This window comes from Thermobia domestica, chromosome 10 (assembly GCF_964235325.1).
Source record: "Thermobia domestica chromosome 10, izTheDome1.hap1.1, whole genome shotgun sequence".
NCBI classification, from domain to species: domain Eukaryota; kingdom Metazoa; phylum Arthropoda; class Insecta; order Zygentoma; family Lepismatidae; genus Thermobia; species Thermobia domestica.
The window spans coordinates 150,024,494-150,044,316 of record NC_137463.1 but is presented as its reverse complement, the minus strand read 5'-3'; the positions used below and the strand labels follow the sequence as shown (position 1 = coordinate 150,044,316).

General features: G+C 36.0%; 1 protein-coding gene across 1 annotated transcript in view; it reads left to right on the top strand.

Annotated features, from left to right (window-relative positions):
* Positions 1–19,823, top strand: part of ACC (acetyl-CoA carboxylase) — a 776,633-nt gene that overhangs the window by 600,901 nt on the left and 155,909 nt on the right. The window contains exons 31-32 of the mRNA XM_081728639.1: positions 15,505–15,625; positions 18,112–18,305. Coding sequence (XP_081584765.1) covers positions 15,505–15,625; positions 18,112–18,305 — 315 coding nt within the window. The remainder of the gene's footprint in view (positions 1–15,504; positions 15,626–18,111; positions 18,306–19,823) is intronic.

Here is a 19,823-nt window from a genome sequence, read left to right as displayed (position 1 = left end):
CTGAAACCCTAGGTCCCTCAGAAAATCCATTGTTCTGCCAACCTTGTGGACGGGAGCATTGTCCTGCAAGAACAAGACACCTCGTGTCAACTTTCCCCGGCGCTTTTCTTTAATAGCGACCTTTACCTTAGCCAGTAGACTGCAGTAATACTCTGCAGTTATGGTTTGGCCCTTCGGAAGGTAGTCTGAGAGCAAAACACCATCGTTATCCCAGAATATTGAGGCAAGCACCTTCCCTGCGGACTTTTGTGCTTTGAATTTTTTGGGCCTTGAAGATCCTGAGTGGCGCCATTTGCATGACGCTGTTTGGTTTCCGGGTCAAAGTAATGCAACCACGTTTCATCCTGGGTAACAAGCCGATTCAAAAAATCGTCCTTGGAGTTCGCAAAATGTCGTAAAATCACCTGCGATGATCTCACACTTTCGCGTTTCTGATCCGCGTTCAAACATTTCGGAATCCATTTCGCAGAAAGCTTGCGCATGTCCAACTGATCATGGATTATTGACCCAACACGTTTTTTGGATATGTGCACTTTGTCAGCTATCTCCTGAAGCGAAATCCGTCTGTTGCTCAAAATCAGGTCATGAATCTGGTCCACTTTTTCCGGAGTTGACACTGACACTATCCTGCCACACCTTTCACCATCTTCTGTTGAAAATTCACCACGCTTGAAGTTCGCACACCATTTCTTCACAGTGGAACTGTCCACCCAATGTGTCTAGCATAGAACTATGGATTTCCTTGGGCGACTTCTGTTGCAGGAAGAACTTCATTACACCTCGCAACTCCTCTTTGGTAAATTTGACATCTGGCTCCGGCATAGTTCATTTAATTACCTGTAAAATAAAAACCGTTCATGGTGGAATCGTGAAATTTGGTACTTAAACATATAAAAGATCAACATTTCACATGACATCAATTACATCAGGATAGTACATTCGGAAGGGGGTTGGACCGAGAACTTATCACCCGACCCTCGTAGAAATATAGATTATATATCTACTACTCTGGAGACAATTCAAAATCTTTTTCTTGCTTGGTTACTCTGGAAGTTTAAGTGTTATGAAGGTATGTCTTTGGATGAAGTTAGGATGTCCTTAGGTATGTTAAGGTTGTCTGAAAGAAGGATTATTTTGGATCTTAAAATGCTACATTCAATTCTTCACGGTAATTTGAATTTGTTATCAATAATAACTCTGTATACAAGCAGTTATCATATAAGAAATCCGAAAATATTTAAACCCATTCAGTTTCTCAATGATGTTCCTTTGTATAAAATTTTATCAGTAGCCAATAATTTTGCCAGTGTTATTGACATTTTTGATCATCATTTTAGTAATATACAAAGACAGTTATATAATCATTTCATTATCTGCTGAGAATATTATTTTCTTTTATATAACAGCATGTTTATTTTATGCGTGATTTTTTTTCTTTTCTATGCATGTATCATTTGTATTTTATAATGTATTATGTTTATTTTTGTTATTTGCATTTATTTGTATGGAAATTGAAAGTGGGCAGTTTTGTCTGTAATTTCCAGTATGCAATAAAAAAATATTATTATTATTATTATTATTAAAAATAATACCTTCCTGTCATACTATTACAATTGTAGAATTATGACTTGTTAAACGTCCGAAGTTTGTCGTTGGGTCTGCTGCCTCTAGTTGCAGAGCCTTTCCCAACAGCGCCATTACTACATTACGTGCTCTCTCGAACTGTCAGAAACCAGCATTCGTGTTCATACGCATGGTGATCGTAAAGAAAGTAGAGCGGTACGCATAAATAAATGAAGGAAATGTGTTTCTGCTTAAACATAAATACTTCTGAAACACTTGTTTGTTGTTAGAAATACAAAGAAACAATTTAATTACACATGCATTTTACATTATATCGATTTGTAGATTAATATGTGCAATATTTCACCACATTGTTATTCATACAGTTAGATATAAACGTTGCATGTAAGGAAGAATTATATAAAAGAACACAATAACTAACACTTTGTTACGTAGCCTTTGACTTTGATAACTGCCATACATCGCCGCTGCATAGAATTGACAAGAGTAGTACACGTGGCGGGGCTGATCTTGGCCCATTCTTCCGTCATCACCTGTTTTAAGTCTTCTTTTGACACGTTTTTACTGTGTAGCCTAGGTTTCGGGTAAGCCCATAAATGTTCTATAGAGTTAAGGTCAGCGGGGTGGAGACGAATGTGAAATTTTTTGGATACATTCCAAATTAACCAGTCCCTATTTATACCTGCCTATGTTTGAAATCCTGATCATGTTGGAACATATAAGTTGATAGCATGCCCAATGTTTCTGCATTTTGCTTAACATTGTTCCGAAGAATATCAAGGTACATAACCTTGTCCATTGTACCATCAATAAACGAATTTTACCTACTCCTTTTGCCGACATGCATCCCGAAAGCAAAATAGAACCATCTCCATGTTTTACGATTGGTATCGCATTGACAACATTTTTATTCGAATCGGATTTTCGCCACACCCTGTGGACTTCATCGGACGCAAAGAAATTAATTTTAGTTTCACCTGATCATAAGCCTTTGTTCCAAAATTCCTGGCTCTTTTTAACATGTTCTTTTGCAAACTGAAGTGGTAACATACAGTTCTTATGACTTGTGAATGGCCTCTTTCGACATATTCTACCATTGTAGCCGTATTTGTGTAGCACTCGACGAATCGTCTCAGTACTTACCAGGGTTGGCAAAAACCATGGTTTTTATTGAAGAAAAAAAAACAACATTTTTTTGGGGTTTAAACCCGTTTTTTTTTTTTTGTTTAAACCAGTTTTTTTTTTTTTTTTTTGTTTAAATAATTTACTCTATGTATTTATATTAAATATGGATAGAAATTAGTTTGTTTCCCCTTGGTGTTATTATGCAACAACAAGGTTATGCTGGAAGGGGTCACACAAGCTCGAAGTGGAATCCAAACCGCTTCTCGGCTTACATCCAAGAGAAATTGTCCATTTGGACACGAAACCGGGACTAATTGGTCACAAATGCGATTGCCGACTCACTCACGAAGGACTTCTGATAAAAATATGTTGTACTGATCTTTACATAGGCCTACTTGTTAATATAATTGTGAAGAGTTATTTCAGAAGGACAAAAAGATAAACAGTTGCACAAGTAAAAACATTATACAGAATTATATATAAATCGGGAAACTCCCACCTTAGCCATTGGGAAAATCCTGTTACTACTTTAAATATATTTGTATGTAAAATTTTAAGGTCAACGTATCATAATCACTACGCTAAGACTGAGGTATTAAATTACAAATTTGGTATGTAGATATCATTCAATAAAATTAAAACCAAGTCAAATCCAAGCTGATGTTGGAAGCTACGTAGGCAGTTTCTATCAATATATTTAAGCAACCTTGGCTTCTTTATAAAACAACAGGCATTCACTCAAGTAGAAATTTATAATTTGGTTTCATTTCGTATGTTTAGGCTTAACATCCTTATGAAATACCAAGGTTATCATGGAGAAGGCTTTCGCTTAGAGGGACACCTCGAATCGCTACTTGGTTTACACTTGAAAGATGGGTTGTGGTTCGACAGAGAATTAAACACCGGACCCCTTGATTAAAAGGTGAAAAGCAGATAAATGTAATGCGGATGGTTTCATATGTGGAAACGTCACTCTGAAGTTCATACGATTTAAAAGCATTTTTCGTTCTTTTTTTTTTTTTTTTTTTGGTTTAAACCAGTTGGTTTTTTGAAAAAGAAACAAAAAAACAAAAAAAACAAAAAAAAAACAGCTGGTTTAAACCAAGGGTTAAACCCTGGTACTTACTATCTTAGATGTAGCACATTCTGTTATCTTTTGGACGTTTGGAGCACTTAAGTCTTTAGTCGGGGATTTCCGTTCACCTATCGCACAATCATTTTCTTGTCCTTCTCACTTAACTTCTTATTCTTCAAATTTATTGCTTTATTTTCCACTGAACCACTAAACTTAAATATTTTTACTTCGTATTGAACTGTTGTGCGCCTTTTTCATATTGTCAAATTTTCTTAACGACCATCTCCGTAATGCTAGCTTTACGATTGTCTCTGATTTTTTCTCCGAGCTCTTTACTCTTCTCCATTTTTGAAAGTTTTATCTACCCGTGTACACCCGCTTAACACCAGCACTTAATATGTCCTTTCTTGTGTACCCCACGCTAGCTCTGCTCGTATTATACTTCTGTTTTTGTTCCTTTTTAACGTATGAAATGTAAACCTGTATATAAGTGTACAAATAACAAACTATGTGACGTAAATTCGGAAGTTCTCACGTGTTCCCTTTTCTTTCCTTTCTATGGTGTCCTTGTTTTAATACCTTTCTGCACTGGGCATGTCTAGCATGATCTTTCCTCATCACTCCAGCAATCTGTTGTCAATTTTACCATCAGTATGTTTCATACAGAGTTTTTTTTTTTTTTTTTTTTTAATTAAGGTGTGTACGAATAACAGTGTGACATACTGTATGTAAATGGTGCAGGTATAAACAGAAGGAATCTCCGGTATATCTTCACAAAGGACACTTTCGCACCTCTATATGAGACACTAGTCGTTCCAGTCTTGTAATCAGGCAAAATTTCAACAAATACTGGCAGATACAGACCCAGTACTAAGTTATCTCTAAGATATTTAAGCGAATAGTGAATAAGTGGCTGGCATATATTTGGAGTCATATGAGTCATATTTCCTTCCAAGCAAGCTACTATGTTTATTACACTCTTTCAGATCCACTAGAGATAATCTTGCTAATCTCAAAAACCGGATTCACAAACTCCTTTTTGTACTGTCAGCACCTTGTGTTATATTACATGGGCACGGTTGAGTTTATACCAACTTTCTTGATACTTATCGTGTTTTAAGACACGTCAGAGTTTTAGTTTCTCAGAGCGATTTCTGCAGGAAAGTGGTATCCCCAGAGGCAGTACTTGTACTATTATACTTACTGTTTGTTCTTCTTGACAATAATGGTGAGTGGGGTCTCGGGTTCAAACACTGCTCCCGCCAAGTGAACTTTGTGGTAGACAAACACAGGGTTGATATGTTTAAAACAAAATGTTTAAAACAAGTGTTTAAAACATGTTTAAAACGAGGGCTGTTGTTTTATTCAGTTTGTTTTAAACGTTTTAAACAAACTGTTTTAAACTTTTTTTTTCGATGCTGGTTGGACATATTTAAAACAACTAAAATATCAGATTAAAGAAGCTAATTTAATTTTCTAACAAACAACCCATCCTCCGCAGGATTTGTGCATGGAATAAATTACAAGCAGAGTTATATTCTTATTATAACAGCAATTACTGAACGAAATTCTGCACATCAGTGTGCGTATAACTAAACTAAAAGAAATTCAAGTGAAGTATTTGAACATTTTTTAATTTCCAAGAATAACGGAGGTTAAACACACTACACACTATTCTAAGATCCAAATTCACAAATTCAAAACTTGGGTATTTTTTGATTACTATCATTTCCATAATCATGAAGGTTCTCACATCATAAGCTAGAAGAAATGCTCTGACAAATACAATACAACTCATAGAAAAGAGCAGTGGCTAGCCTACAAGAAGCAAATGACATTTTAACTAAACAGTTTTCAAGATACATCTCTATCTGCAACATGAGTAGCTAATAATGATTAGTGTATACGGCATAACAACACAATTAACTCTAGACACCCGCCAGGGACTTTTAACAAAATGGTAGACTCTCACGTTCGGGGCTCTGGTGACCCCCCCTAATTATTACAGAGTCATGAGTTATACACCATTAGAAAGCTTATAGACCACAAATTCCAACGAGGCAACATTCGTGAAATTCCCGCCGTATTCGTAGAAAAAGAACAGACATAAAAAATCATTAAAAATATGAAAATATTGACTTTGCGGGCAACCCTTGCAGTCACCCTACGCTGACAAAATGATGCTAATGTATAGGCCACATACTTGTGACAATAATATAAGAAATGGTAGCCATTGCTGCCATTGCGTAATGAATTCGTTTTATGTAGGAAATATTTTTTTTAAAAAATATGCGCAGAAAAACATTCATTGAATTAGACATTCTCTCCCCTCCCCCACTATAGTACCACGTCCATATGCAAATCATTTTTGCTGCACACATCATGTATACGAACAAGAATTATGCTTCTAGACCACTTCAGTGAAATATATCTTGTGTGATATGGGATCGTCCCGAAAATAAATGTAAATTAACCAAATTTGACCCCCTCTTCCTCTATAAACAAGTGCACATACAGGTTACTATCATGTAGGGGACTACTTCATTGCTTGACATACCAATTTTTATGGATGTACCACAAAGGGGGGAGGGATACCCACCAAAACCTGATGAAAAAAAAATGATGAAAAATTTTAAAAAACAACTTCATTTTCCCTCTCTCGGCCGTACATACGTACCCCCTATATATTTTACATAAAATGCAACTGACGGAAAGCTTCATCCCTCAAAAATACTTTGGTACCAAATCATCTTTCTAGCTTAACTAAGGACTGAGCTATTGATGTTTATTGTAAAAATAAATGTAATTTACGTCAAAAAACTTAAACTCCGAAAATTGGGTAACTTTGCCCCCTCCCTGCTCCCCCATGTAAGCAAGAAGTACAAATACACGATATAACTATGTAGTGGCCTACTTCATTGCTTCACGTAACAATTTTTATGAATCTGTCCCCAAGAGGGGGAATGGCCCCCAAAAAAATGTTGAAAAAAAATATATTTACCCTCCTCTCACATATATAAAATGCACACCAGCAAAGCTGCATCTTTCAGGAATAAATTGGTACCAAAACCATCTTCCAGGTTTAATTTGAGGTTTAAGACTGAGCCATTGAGGTTTAAAGCCCTGGCACAGCAGTTGCGTCAATGGGCGTTTAAAGATTAAGAATGCAGACGACCAGTAGAATGTAACACAAAGAAACTAAACTACATATTCTGTGAACGGAGATCAGGAAAATCCCGATTTCTTTCTCCTTTAAGTATTTTGTTTTAAACCTTAAAAACGTTTTAAACAAAATAAACATGTTTTAAACATAAAAGACGTTCTTTTTGTTTTTTCTTTAAAAAAAAAAAACATGTTTTTTCAACCCTGGACAAACACCGTGTGCGTGGGTTTCCTCGGGGTTCTCCCGTTTCCTCCCACATTCTTCATTCCACCATTTCATTCATTTCTCATCATCACCGTCTCCTTTAGCCTAGCCGTCATAATCGTGGGACGTAAACTCAAAAATTTCATTTCATTTCTTCTTGACAATAATGCTTTGATGCAAGTCCAGGATCTTGTCTATTGTGTGCTGTATGTTAAAGATCGCGTTATTTATTATCGCTCCAGATATCTTTGCAATATTTTTCATCGTACTAAACTTAACATTAAATCGCCTAGTTCAATGGTCGTATGAGACGGTTTATCCATATTCATATTCATATTTATTTGCCTGTTCATAGCTTACAAATGAGGACAATCCTCAATTAAGCATTACAGTTGTCAGATATGATTTACATTCTCTATATATTGTCAGTAAGATAAGTTTCCACAGAGTAATAGCTTTTTTCTAACAATAATTCTAACAGAGTATTTCTGAATATCCGTTTTTCGTTAATGTTCTTATACTTTGCTGGTAATTTGTTATATAATTTTATACAATTCATATACACAGTTTTGCTAAAATTTGCATAATTCTGTTGGATAATATACATATTACAATTCTGCCTAGTATTGTATGAGTGAATCGTATTAGCTAAAGTAAATAAATCCTTGTGCTCGATTACATACATAATTGTGCGATATATATATAAACTAGGTAATGTCAATAATTTATATTTTTTAAAAATATTTTTACATGAGGATCGTTCAGGCATACTAAACATTATTCTAATAATTTTTTTTCTGTATTCGGAATGTACTAGCACTTATTCTCGAATTCCCCCAAAATATAACACCATAGTTTATTATTGAAAAAACTTTGCTATAATATAAGGACATGACAGCTTCCTTGCACAAACTACCTTGCAACCTACGGAATGCAAAGCAGAGTGAACTGAGTTTAGTATTAATGTATTCAACATGAGTATTCCATGTTAAATCTTCATTAACATATACTCCTAGAAATTTAATAGATGGTGTTTGACATAATTCTACAGTGTCTACAGTTATTGGTACAAGTTCATTTCTTTGGCCCGGGAATCGAAATTTGACAATGTTAGTTTTTCCTAAATTCATAGTTAATTTATTTATGTTTAACTAATAATTTTTGTTAGCGTCTTTGTAGTGAGCCTTTCTGCTTCATTTACTGAGTCTCCACTGACAAGAACATTTATGTCATCAGCATACAATGTTGACTTCACACAGCCTAGACTATTAGCCAAATCATTAATATATACAACAAACAAAAGAGGTCCCAATATTGATCCTTGTGGTACTCCTTTTTTTACTTTCATTAAAGATGATTTAAATATTTTTCTTCTGCCATTTACCTCTTTACAGATGCCAACAGTTTGACTACGTTCAGATAAATACGACTTTATCCAATTGTTTGCAACACCTCTGATGCCATAAGAATACAATTTTTCTAGCAAAATACCATGGTCTATAGAATCGAACGCCTTAGATAAATCAACAAAGATACCAATTACATGCTTTCCTTTATTTATATCCATTGCTACATCAGAGATGAAATTAAAGATTGCAGTGTTGGTTGACTTCTGGCTTTGAAACCCGTGTTGACTTGTGGATATTATATTATTTAAAAGGAAAAAGTTATTTAGTCGTGCTTTCATTGCTAACTCAAATATTTTAGAAAAACACGACAAAACTGAAATAGGACGATAATTATTTAACTCCAATTTACTTCCCTTTCTATACACAGGTGTACTTCTAGCTAATTTAAGCCGCGTAGGAAAAATTCCTGTCAAAAATGAATGATTTATTATATGACAGAGTTGATGTGCAATAAGAAGAGAACTTTCCTTTACAATCATGGATGGCACTTCATCCCAACCTGGAGAGCTGGAGCTTTTTAAGCTTTTTATTATTTGTAAGATTTCCTCTGGTGTAGCTGGTTTCAGGAAAAGCGACTTAGTTATTCCGCTCTGTAGCTTAGAGTTATTTTCTTGATGAGCTATTTTGATTGGGTTAAATGTTTCTAAAGTTAAGAAATATTTATTAAAATGATTTGCAATCTTATCTGGGTTACATACTACTTGAGAGTTGACTTTTATTGCATCAATTCCTGTTGTTTTTACCTTATTCATCTTACCATTAATTAACTTCCACATAGCTTTACTTTTGTTTCTCGCTGCTAAGATGTAATTTGTACTGTGTAAAAGTTTTGCTGTTCGTATGACTCTTTTGTATGTCTTCCTATAGTATTTTACATATTCAATAAATTGAGGTGTTACATCTTTACACGTTTTTAGTTTTTTTGATAACTCAAGTAGTTTGAGTTTAGAAGTCCTAATTCCTATAGTGACCCATGGTTTCCCCAACCTAACCTTACTGTAGTTCTTTCTGGGAAACGCAATATTGAAGTGAAAGAGAAATGTATCTAGAAAAAAGTTAAATTTACCATCCGTATCACCAATTTCATATATTTTGTGCCAGGTTTCTTGTGCTAGCAAGTGTAGAAAGTAATTAATATTAGTTTTTGAGAAACATCTTTTTGTTATAACTTCTGATTGAGTAGGTACGAATATTTGAGATGAGTGTATTTGCCCTATTATTGCATCGTGGTCAGAAAAGCCTGGCTTAAAGATATTCAAAGAGGTAACTGACTCTGTGTATTGTTTACTTATTATTATTTGATCTAACGCAGTTTTCCCTCTAGTTGGTTCTCTGATAAGAGGCTGCAACCCAAACATATCTAATATATTTTGACATTTTGTTTTTTCTCTTGATTGAACCAGCCAGTCAATGTTAGTATCACCACAAATTATTACCGTACTATATTTCTTACACAGAGACTCAAGAGCAGTTTCAAGACTCCTAAAGAATACATTAATATTTCCTGCTGATGACCTATAGATGCAAATTATACACATGTTTTCAATTGAAATAGCAACTATTTCAAAATGCAATTCAACAACGAATTGATTTACATTTATTTCCTTAAAACGTAAATGGTCACCTACAAATATACATACCCCACCATGTTGCCTACTAGCGCGTGAATAGTTTGTAGCCAACTGATAGTTATTTAAGTGTACCATATTCATCTGATTAGCAGATAACCAATGTTCACTAAAGCAAATGACATGCATACCTTTAAGATCCTCTTCAACTAATACATCAAAAAAATCAAGTTTACTAGCTAAACCTTGCACGTTCTGGTAATATACATTTATTACATTGTAGTCACTGTTACCTCTATTGGCTAAGTGCTTGGAATTTTTATTGGGACTTGCATTAAAAAACTATTATCATTATACCTTGTAGGAACCTTTCTTACTCTATTTGATTTTCGCTGAGTTGTACTAGATGGATCGTTTTGTTCTATACCATTTGTGGATACTTGCTGCGATCTGTTAATATCCAGTCCAGGTTCTTTCGTACTGTGATTTGTATTATGTGGACCTTGTATTAACGATATTCGATCAATTTCTTCACTTTCAGTAGCCAAAAGTACTCCTGGCTCCTTATCATGGCTTACGTGTGAGTTTCCTGTCAATTTTAACACTTCACCCTCATCCCGATTCGCTCCGTTGTAAGTCGAACTGTGTCTCCTTTGTTCAGACGAAATTTGATCACCTTCACAATCGTTTCCATTTCCGTCTATTACCAGTGCTGATGTACTTCCACAATTGATAGGTATTAACGTACTATAAGCTGTGCACTGTGCTTTCAACTTATTTGGCATAATGATATTATACAGTGCGTTGCGTAAAAACAATTTCCCTAGACGATTTAAATGGAGGCCGTGATTAGTATGATAGTTTCGGGGCACACAACTTACATCAAGAAGTTTGGTATCGGTTTCATACTTTTTTTCCGATCCGGACCTGCATCTTAGTGTCATCTTTCGTTTGTTGATAGATCCGATTTTTTAGGTGAAATTTTGATCGTTGATCGATGTGGGCGTCGCATATTCGTAATATTAAGTATTCTTGTTTTTCAGCACTGAATTTGCTTTGTGTACGTTTCCTCGTTCGTTGGATAAGTTCCTACCCAATGATTCTTAGGATTATATCCTAGTCTAATGCGCTCCAAGTTAGACATTGGTTGTGTTGCTTATTCACTTGTTCATTCTTCCGTACTGAAACAACTTGACATTCTTCATCACCTGCCACAATAATACACAATTAAGTAGCCACAATAATGCAACAATGTTTCCCAAGAGACGTTGCACAACAAATCGTAAGATATATCTATCTATCTATCTATCTATATATATATATATATATATATATATATATCATACATAAGATATATAAGATGATCAATCCCCGGAGCACACATGTAAGGCAGAATCGAACTCAACAGTTGTAAATGGTACCTTATAATCCTCCGAGGCAGTGGTACTGAAATTTTAAAGTGTTCTGCTCAGTACTATTACGGAAACGCTTAAAATTCTCAGAATACTGTAGTGTACAGAGTCAGAGTAGAAGAAAGGATATGTCCTAAAATATTGGCTATCTTTATGAAAATAGTCTCCAGGACCCATGTACTGTTAAAGCTGGCACACTAGGTGTAATACTATTGTTGTTGATTGAGGGAATCCGACACGAAACACTAGTAATAAGAATTAGACGAGTCTGAAAGTTACGTTATTTTTTAACTTTGCCATTTTGAAAATTCTTTCGAAGATGCACTTCACTTTTCGTTACGTTGTGTGTTTCTTACACTGATATATGGACTGTTATTAAAAGCCGTTGCATATCTTTCGTAAACGCACTCTCGTGCAAAATTTTGCTAAGATGTTATCAGCTACAGCAATTAGGCTGTGACATCGTTGCGTGCTGGATGTCGAGGTATATAAATATTCCTGGAAACGTGGCGACACAACAATCATGAATGTGGTAAAGGCAGGTGCTAAACTGGTACAGTGTCTCCTTTCAGTGAATACGCTTTCACTGACAAATAATTTGGAATGATACCTATGAAAATAAGATTCATTTTATAGAACTTTATTCTGATAATTGACAAACGTTTCCAAGATTAAATGACCCTAGTACCCTTGAGTATCAGACCCTCTAATCTAAAGCATTCCTATTTGGTGCGTTCATGTAGCTTTCCGTGGTTTGAACACTATCACCGTGATCATTATTCAGCACCTTCTTGTAGGATGTGCAGAGTTTAGTTTGCCTAATAATCTTATTCTGGTTTTGCACGATAACAGTTTCTCTAGTAATCCAATTTTTGCTTTTAGTTATAAGATTGAAATAGTTAACATTTTCTAAAGATTTTTGTTTACTTGGTTTGTTGTATTTTAGTACTTTTTAGTTATTTTTATGTGTTCTTTACTTTTGTTTATTCTTTTCAATTTCCTATGGCCAGTTTAAATTTTATCTTTGATTGCTTTAAAGTTTTCATTGTTAGGTTTGTAGTATCCTCAAATTTACACGATGTTTTTCTGTTTTTGCATACGAATATATTTAGATGTCTTATTTGTTTTTAATTTCTGCTCTTTTAATTCTTCTACTCTTTACAGCAAGCCTTGTGATCAGTATAAGAGGTTGTTACATTTTGAATGATTGACCTCCTTCGTTTTTCTTCCCTTATTTGAGCCACAATATTGAGAAAATCTATAAGTCTATATATAAAAACATGTTTTCTTAGCAATTACTATTATTATTAGTGGTATTAGATTTTCTTGTAATGATGTATGTTTAACATTTAGTCTTTGGTTTTTGAGTCTTTTTCAAACAAGAATTTTCTTTCTCAGTAATTTATTTTAATAATGTTTGATTCTTGCTTTTAAGATGATATTAACTAAAAATATGTTTTTGTATTTGTTACATAAAACAGTTATAATGATATTAACTAATTATCCCGAGTTTGGGTGAGCAACACACACATACATCTACAGACATTCCTCTTCTTCAAAATACAACTACACATGCATATTACTTATTATCTTCTATACACGACTCCGCCCACTAGTGCACTTCTTTCATGACGTGTTCCAATGACAAAGCTTCTAAAGATCGTAACATTCCCTCTAATGCACAAAAATAAGCTTTTACTGTTCGAATTTTATCTCTAGTGCCGAGCGTACACAATTTAGTGTTTCCAGAGAAAGTTACCTTCTTCGCCACCCTCAAAAGAATTCTGACTTAATCCTCTTGCCCACCTCTGAACTTTCGTGCCGTATGCAGCTTTGCATTCTTTGCTGTTGACCGTGGATTCGTATCGTATAGCTTCTTTCACTCGGTACACTTAATATACTTTAAAACCACTGTGTCAGACCAACTAATCGGTTTTGCGCTTAGAACTTAAGCATCGACACACAGCACTGCTAGCAGTATGCAGTTCGCTCTGTACGGCTAATCCTTGATTTTAGACTCTCTCTCATTAGGATTACATTGAAAATCGTCTATTGCTATGAGTACACAATTGACTTTGCATATTCAACAATAAAGAATCAGCCCGTAGGTATTTCTTACCCTTTCCTTAGTCTTCGGCCAGGTATCAAGATAACACTCATTCCTTAAACTTCGGCCGGATATCAAGTAACAATTATCCTTCAGGCCTTGCGGCCGGGTATGAAAGTAACACCCTAACACCCTAAATTTTTCGTGTTTCAGCCAGGTATCAAGATAACACATTCCTTATGATTCAGAAGGCAACAGGGGAAGAGTAACAAAACTTTCCTATGTGTTCAAACTATCCCAGTTGTTTGAATCTAAAACTAGTACTTCTTCGGTACGATTAAATTCCTATAAGCAAGCGAAAGTCTACAAGACAGGCCGATCGTGGTCTGAGTCTCTTATATCTTAGTAACCTATTCGTTAGTCTGTGACGAGGTATCAAGCTAATACCTTTTCCTTTTCGGCTGGATGATCAAGTATCAGGTAATAGCCTACCCTACCTTTCCCCAAGCATTTGGATCTGATTCTCATCCTTCCAGTTATTAGAGATTACATTTGTAGTAGAGAAGTATGCTATATACATATAGAAACATTTCCATGGCACTCTATAAGCTATACCATTTTCTTAACTCTGTAGAGAATACTTCACACAGTTCACTCACCCTCCTCACGGAACCTGTGTTGTTCCTAAAGACTAATGAACGTACTCACTCTTAAAGGAACATAGGTTCCTTAACTTGCTACCGGCAGCACCGTAACTCAGTGGTCGAGCGCTTACCTCCAGCGCATGGGTCCCTGCTTCGATCTCCGACCAAGTAAATTTGTGATGGACAACATCATATCGTGCGGTTTCTTGGTATATTCTTGTTTCCTCCCTCATTCTCATTCTACCAATTCTTCGATCATCATTCACTTGCCTTACTCATCTGTCTGTCAGCCTAAAGGGCATAGTCGTTGGACGTTAAACTGAAAGGTTTCAAAGATATTTAACTTACTGCCTAGTAGATGATAATATTGGATCAGTGACTATCAAGTCTTCAACATGATAAAAATTTCGAGCTGCCTGAAATTGTATTCGCGGAGACCAACACCACCCTGGAAAGCCAAGATCTTCGCGATTAATTAATAGGTGGTTTCGTGACTAATTAGTTCGTTCCTTATTGTGATTTTACCACTCTAGTTGAAATTGAGTTCGCAGAAACGTTTTATTAATCAAATTTAAAAACTTCAGTTCATTACTAAACTTGTCTGCATGTTTAAGTTTGGACTTAAATTTACCTAAGTAAAAATCGTACTGCCGGCCGACCACATAATCTTTTCTTTTATATTTCATCTACTTTATATTCGCCTGTCACTAATTTAGAAGACATGCTTTTGATCATTCTTTTTTAAGTTTACGTTCCTCTTATGCGATACATGTCTTCGCCATTGTCTATCGCGACCAGAAGAATTATTCTCGGTGGTAACTATTTTTAATGCGTATATTCTCACTTTTACTTGTGAGATAATTATAGGTAACTTGTGTGAAGATATTTTAGCTTGTGTATGATTTGTGTTATTGTAATTGTTATTATTCGTTTAGTTTAGTTTTGTTACTACATGTTTTATATTTTTATTTATTCCTTTAGCTTTTCACGACTTATGTTTAGTTGTATAGACCTTTATTTTTTGTTATATTGTTTTGTCGAACTTTATATTTCATGAAGACATTTTTAGAACTGTTGTCTTGACTTTTTTATGACCATGTACATGTACATACATTCGCTATTGCGTAACGAGGGAAAACAGCTTTGCTGCTGGCGTTCTGTTGAAGAACTATTTCTCTCTCTCTTGATATACATATATTTTTTCTTTCTTTCTCTCTCTCTCTCGATATATAATATATATATATATATATAAAACCTATTTTTCCTTTTTAAGCGCAAAGGATGTCCTCCTCCTGTAATTTATCCTGTTGATCCTGTAGAAAGAGAAATAGGATACATGCCAACAAAAGCACCGTACGATCCGCGATGGATGCTGTGCGGAAGGCAAAGTCCCCGTAAGTATTTCTTGAAATCGTAATATCAAGTCGATTATTTACTATCACAGTTGATAATTTGCCTTGAACTACGTATGTTCAAAACACACAGTTCACATACGTTATTTTTTAAAATTAAGAATCCATATATTTCTATTAATCTAGTATCTTTCTGATATTTATCTGATGTTAATGACATCGGCTTTGAAGGAACCAATGAAATTAGATTCTAATTTTGGTTCAGATGTTCGTGGATTTTAGGTGATTTAAAGTGGTCAATGAATGAGTAGTGTACTGGTGAAGTTTATCAGAGTTTGAACTATTTCTAACTCTAACCACAACAATTACGTGGCAACGTCGAGAAACCAGAAAGCTTACACACGTGGCGATTGTCCAGTACAGATCTTTCGTGGCGAGAGCTGAAATCGAACCAGAAACTCCACGGACCAAAGATACGCATACTTTGTATGTGTATTTTTAAGACAACTCTAGCACCTGACAGGTATAAATGTAGCAACGTAGCGTGAGTTAAACAAGTGAAAATACTATATGAAAATACAAGTGAAGTGAAAATATAAGTCAAAATACTATATGAAACTCCATGTAGCCAATTTTTTCGTTTTCCCATCAAATCTGTTTTCAATGCTTGTTTGATGAAATTTCTCTTTGATGGTAAGTGGGTCATAAATTACCTCTATTGGAAATCTAACAGAGTTTTGTAGTGATTAGATTGTTTATATGCAGTGTTTTTCACTGACTCTGCCTCCAATAGATACGAAAAAAGATATGAACAAACAATGGCCTACCAGAAATATTTGAGAAATCTAGGTGTAAATTTATTTGAAATCTAGAAGTGTTCTTGAGAAGATGAGTAAAAAGCAGATAAAGAGGTACAAAAATTCTTTAACGAACAATGTCCTGATTTTTGTGATCCTTTTATTCCCATGAATTCTTACCATGGGGTCCGTCATGAATCGCGCGAGTAATGAGATTATGAAATATTTAGATATGATAACTTTTTATCCTTGGGTAATGTCACGTAAAGCTTTACTGATTAAATCTCCAAAGATTCACATTGAGCCACATTTTCCACAGGTGGAAAGTATTCACAAGTATAGTCAAGTGCACCATTTTCTCCCTCAACAAATCTGCTTTTGTCATCTTACCACATGTTGCAAAAGGTCGATTGCTTTTTGTTCTTTGTCAGATGGAAAATCTAAACGTTAATGAATCTATTCACAGTGACAATAAACGATCCCTTACAGACAAATTTTGTTCACCTGAGCTTCATAATGCTCTACAAAACGGTTATAAAATTCTCAGTATTTATGAGATATGGGAATTCAAACTCACGTGTCCTGAAGAGCTCCCTCGTGGCTAAAAGGTTAGCGTACTCGCCTTTGGCGTGGGAGACTTGGTTTCGATTCCCGGCGGGAGTTCATGTGGTTCGAATTCTACGTTAATCAGTACGTCCCGTCTCATATAGCCTCGCTGCTGAAAGGAACGTTAAACTCAAAATCAATTCAACTCAACTCGAGGGAGAATAGGTGTAAGGAATAAACATGCTAGAGGAACGCGGGAATGGAAATCTGCGTCAGCAGTTGATTCCTTCATTATTCGTGTTCACATGGGGATCACAGTGACACTGGTTGCACTGGCGGTATCATCCTTTCATGTAGGGTGACTCGAACGATTGTTCAGTGTAATCGCTTGTTGGTGCTTCTGTCCCCAGTCTTGTACACCGACTTTACATCATGGACATTTCATTACTCGTGTGACCAGCAGTCTTGTAGAATTGCTACCAGGCATGTCCCATTACAGAGCCACGCTCGAAATCAGTTGCATGATAGACGTTTTCTGCCATCCCTCTCGTCTTGGAGACATAGACTGTGTTACGCATACAAGGGATCCGCACATTTTCGTTATGTTGTTCAATGACCTTCAAAGAATTATCAGCATGTAGACACACATTCCATAACTGGACGATGTATACAGGGTGTGCAAAAGCGTTTCCACGCGTGAACATCACAATAACAATAATAATTTTACTATAATAAGCCAATAATATGGGAACAAGATGTCATCAGCGATAGAGCATTAGCTTTCATTCTAAATATGATACACGTGAATTGATTTCGTGAAGTGGTGGTCGATATTGTCATGTCTAGTGGTTTTCTCACGATTACCCTATTCTTCCACATTTATATTCTATTAGTTTTTCCACTATCATTCACTGTATTGATCATCCATCATACATAGTTTAATGGTCATAATTGTGTGTCATGAAACTAAATAATTAATTTAATTTCATTAATAACATGTATTAAAATGAAGTTGTAATAACGTTTAATACTCATGTTAGTAATTATATTGTTTTGTGCATCCTTAACGTTAAGATAGCAGAACAGGTGGATTTTATTTTTCATATTCTAAAAATAATCATCTTTCTCAATTTCTTGAAAGTACATCAGATATCATATAGTAGTTTCTCCTTTTATTCATTTCAGACAATTCAAATGAATGGGAATCCGGCTTTTTTGACTATGGATCATTTCAAGAAATTATGCAACCGTGGGCCCAGACTGTTGTATGCGGTCGCGCTCGTTTAGGTGGTATCCCAGTTGGAGTAATAGCTGTAGAGACAAGAACTGTTGAGTTGAATCTACCAGCTGATCCAGCTAATCTAGACTCGGAAGAGAAGGTACGTGCAGTAATATCTTAAGGTACACATATAATTTGAGTTTAAAATTACTTGCAGGACCCACTGCAAACAGATGATGAATTACAAGAACAATTGTACAAAATGAAATTAGGTAAGGTGAACATCTGCATGTAGTGTTCATGATTGGCCATAGATGAAATATAGAATTGTAATCAATCCAGAATTTCTTTTTGTACTGTATTTATATAATAGAATAGTGCTTCCCATAACTTTTGTTATGGCGTTCCGTAATTATGTTTCCCCCTCCATGTAGCGGACCGTCATCGTCGGGGAGGGGGTGGAGCTGAGAGGGCGGCTTCATAAGTCATTCATTTATCACCCCTCATCTTCATCTTATTGCATGCCCTCTCAGCCGCGAATACCGCTACCGGACTCGCGGGTGGTTGGTGGGAGTCGGGAAGAGGAAGGTCTAGTGGACGTCTTCCTCCATTTGGGGAGGACGTGCACCCACCCGGCCTGCTGTTGTCTGTCCAGTGTTTGTGTTGTCCGGCGTGTTGAGTCCCCCCCCAAAAAAAAAAAATCCTAAAACAAAAAAGCCAAAAAAAGTATAAAAAAAATAACAGTACAAAAAAATCCGCACCTATTTTGTTTTGTCGCTTTTGGGCTGGTGGGGGTCTATCTTTTTGTTGGCCAGGTCTCTTTTGTTTAGTTCTACTTCTTCTTTTTCCGGGGCCACGCGTTTTTGTCGACGGGAATGTTTTTTTGCACTTCCATTCCCCTTGACCGCGTCGGCCCCACGCTGATCCTAAGGTGTCGGGCGTGCTGAAGGGATTGCCAGGGGGTAGCGTTAGTTCCCCTGTTAACGCCCTGGTGTGACCTCACACCCCTTTTTCTATATAAATGTTTAATTATACTCTTCTTTATATGGGTAAAAAAACTTTTCCAACTGAACCGGGCTCTCCCTCACGGAAGAAGCCCAAACAAACTGATAGTGAAATTGTGGAACAGACAAGTATCGCGACCCCTGTTGTCCGATATCTTGTAATCAAAGAGAAAGATGTTGATAGTGCCAGTTCTGAGGAAAACCGTCCGAGTGCTATTAAGGGCTTATCCCCTTTTGTAATCAATAAAGTCATAAATTATCAAGCCGGACAGGTTAAGGAGATAAAGAAACTAAGGAATGGCACTTTATTGGTGGAAACGACAGACGAGAAGCAAACGGCGAAGTTACTTAAGTTAACTGCCATTGGACCGGTGAAGGTTACAGTCGAACCGCATCGTATGTTGAACGTTTCAAGAGGGGTGATATCGTGTTGGGATCTTCTCAATGCCACCGAAGAGGAGATCAAGTCGGAATTAGCGGACCAACACGTTATAGATGTAGCTCGAATCAAAAGTAAGAAGTCAGGTGAACTTGTCGCTACTCAGTCACTGATTCTTACTTTTAGTCTGCCCACGCTTCCGGAGTCTGTGAAAGCTGGTTACTATCGTTTAAAAGTTCGACCCTACATACCAAGTCCTCTGCGCTGCTTTAAATGTCAACATTTTGGGCACACC